This window comes from Vigna radiata, chromosome 2, assembly GCF_000741045.1.
Source record: "Vigna radiata var. radiata cultivar VC1973A chromosome 2, Vradiata_ver6, whole genome shotgun sequence".
NCBI lineage: Eukaryota > Viridiplantae > Streptophyta > Magnoliopsida > Fabales > Fabaceae > Vigna > Vigna radiata.
This window is the reverse complement of record NC_028352.1, coordinates 12,295,768-12,299,015: the sequence shown is the minus strand read 5'-3', so window position 1 is coordinate 12,299,015 and position 3,248 is coordinate 12,295,768. Positions and strand designations below refer to the sequence as shown.

The 3,248-nt window shown below is 30.1% G+C and overlaps 1 protein-coding gene across 1 annotated transcript; it reads right to left on the bottom strand.

Annotated features, from left to right (window-relative positions):
* Positions 1-2,049: 2,049 nt before the first annotated feature.
* Positions 2,050-2,802, bottom strand: LOC106780494. Its single transcript, XM_014668792.1, has one exon. It carries the CDS (start codon positions 2,800-2,802, stop codon positions 2,050-2,052), a length of 753 nt encoding a protein of 250 aa, XP_014524278.1.
* Between the last annotated feature and the right edge of the window lie 446 nt (positions 2,803-3,248).

The window sequence follows — 3,248 nt, the reverse complement described above, 5'->3', positions numbered from 1 at the left end:
GTATTTGATTTTATTCCCTTTTGATATTGTCTTTTATTATTTTTTTCTCTCTTATAAATTCACTTTTATTAGGATTACTTTATCTTTATAAAAAGGAAAAAAAGATAATAAATAATAATGTCAAATAAAAGTAAAAATTTTGTTGATGTCAAGTCAACTATTACTTTTTTTTATTTTTTATAAAAAGTATTTTGAACGATGTCTCATCCATTGGAGATGAAGAGAGTGACTTTGGAGCTGCTATGCAAACTTCTTCCAGAAAGCAACTTACATAACCCTTGAATCTGAATTACTATCATGTGGATCTTTTGTGATATTTTATCATCCTTGTGTTGCATGTTTTCTTTACAAATAGAAAAGAAATTGCAGTTTTTCATCTTTACGGTCTGATTTGTGGCTTATTATTGCATTTGCTTAATCATTTTCTCACTTTATGTTATATTCAATAATTTTAGATAGTTTAGAAATAAAGATTAAAAATAATTTCAGACTTGAGTTTTGAATTCTTGTTAACAATTTCAGAATAAAAACATTCTATACGAGAGATATCACGATTGAATATTTTTCATTTTATCGTTGGAGACTATTAGTTAAATTCCGTTAAAAATAGTAATATAAAATATATTTTTAGATATAATTTAGAATTTATTTTTGAATTATGTAATTTAAAATTATAAAATCTAAAGTATTAAATAATGTTGAAAAATAGTAATTTCGAATCGTATAATAATATTAATTTTTTTAACATTTTAGAATATATAATCCTGATTTTATTTTATACTCGGTTCAAAGGGTTGCTTACAAAATCACATAAAAGATCTTTCGACATTTTCCATAATAAGAAATCATGGAATTGGAAGAAAAGAAAATGTCTAAATTGTATATGTAGTTGAAAGTAATTATTTATAGGGCATTAAACTATTTCAACTTGTCTAAGATCTTGTCCTCATCATCATCATCTCATACTGCACTGCAATATTTTCAACCAAAAACATAAGGGAAAATCTGGACTAGGTAGCCCGAGTTAAATTGACCTTTCGTTATTATTAGTCTCTTAAGTAACTGATTTAATGTACTCATTTGAGTCTAGATTCCAGTAAAAAAAAAATTATATGTTTTATCCAATATCAAAACATTTAATTGTGTTAAAGTAAAAATAAATTTTCATCAACTTTTTTTTTTTTGTCTAAATACAATTTTATTCACATATCCTTGTATAATTTTTTATTATTATTTCTATTTGATAAAGAGTGTTGTTGGAAATTCATATTTAAGGGATTATGTTCTCTTAGTATTTTAAAGGTTGTGAAAGGAATAGTTGATGGAGTAGAGATAGTGGAATGTAGAAAAAATATGGAGATAATAGTTGAAAGAGGTGTTGTAATTGTCTTTTGTTGTAATAGATGTCTTGCTTTGTTTTTTTTTTTTTTGGCTTGATTACAAAAGATCCAATCATCCCTATTTATACTAGTGGTACCTCCTTAACTAAAGGTTAGGATTTTGCCACCACAACATTAATTTAAGGGTCATTATTCATCTTCTAGAGTTTTCTAAAACATTCCTATAATTCTAATCTTATCTAGATACATCTTATGGAGAAGCATCCCTAGATATTTTTATACATCATTCTAGAATCCTTCTAGATAGGATATTTCTAGAATTCTATTTTGGACCTTCTTTAGTTTTTGGCCTTCTCTAGTCTTGGGCTTTTATCTTATAGGCCCAATTTACATTCTAACTCTTTTTTCTTAGGAGCTTCTACATTCTTCTAGAATTTGCATTACACTTTAACACTCCTCCTTAATGCAAATTCGGTAACTCCCATCATAGTGCGTAGTAGTTCAAATCTTGGTCGCGGTAATGCCTTCGTAAAGATATCTGCAATTTGATCTTCTGTTGGGCAGTACTCGAGTCGAATTTGTTTAGTTGTCTCTTCATCTCGAATGAAGTGATATTTAATGGCTATATGTTTTGTTCTTTGATGATGGACTAGTTTTTTGCTATTGTTATTGCCGATTTGTTGTCGCAATAGATAATAGTCGGCCCGTCTTAAGGTTTTCCATGATGCCAACAATCTTTTTCCAAGTGACTTGCCTTTTTACAGATGCCACATGGAGGATATTTTGCTTGATGAATTATAGAGAAGCTTCTAGAATTTTCTTTATTTCTAGAAATTTCTCCTCTACTTTTATTTCCTTCACATTCTTTCTGAGACAGCAATTTTAGTTTTGATTGAAAGACATTTTCAACTGAGTCTTCTTCATGCCTTTTCAATCTTTGTTCATAGGCTTCAAGAGAGCCCATTAGTTGTGTTACTGACAATGTAGCCAAATATTTTGTTTGTTCAATCGCAGTTGCGATTGCATCATATTTTTGGGGAATAGAAATTAAAATTTTCTCAAAATTCTTTTTGTCAAGAATATTTTCCCCATAGGCTCTCATCTGACTAACTATTTCTTTTATTCTATAATAGTAGTCTTTGATGGTCTCAGATTCTTTCATTCTTAATAATTCAAACTCTCGTCTTAGAGAATGAAGTTTAACATTGCATACCCCGTCACTTCCTTCAAACTCCTCTTGTATTGTGTTCCAAGCTTGCTTTGCACTGGTGGCACCAATTATCCTTGGAAAAATTGTGTCATCAATTGCTTGTTGAAGAACAAATAAAGCCCTTGAATCCTTTTGCTTGTTTTCCTTCAACTCCTTCTTTTGAGCTGCAGTAAGAGTGGAGGTGTCTTCTGGAATAGTGAATCCTTCTTCTATGATGTCCCATAAATCTTGAGAGCAGAAGAATGTCTTCATTTTGACACTCTAGAAATCATAATTTTCTCTTGTGAAAATAGGTACTGGAATTGATGATGTTTGATTGGTAGTTGCCATGAGTTGAGAAAATATTTTGGAGGTAGTACACAATGGAGTTATAGTTTTGTTTAAGGTAATTGAAAATTTTATCTACGCCCAGTAGATGACCGAACCCGGTTCTGGTACCACTGTTAGTATTTTAAAGGTTGTGAAAGGAATAGTTGATGGAGTAGAGATAGTGGAATGCAGAGAAAATATGGAGATAATAGTTGAAAGAGGTGTTGTAGTTGTCTTTTGTTGTGATAGATATCTTGCTTTGTTTCTTTTTGGCTTGATTACAAAAGATTCAATCATCCCTATTTATACTAGTGGCACCTCCTTAACCAATGGTTAGGATNTTGCCACCACAACATTAATCTAAGGGTCATTATTCATCTTCTAGATTT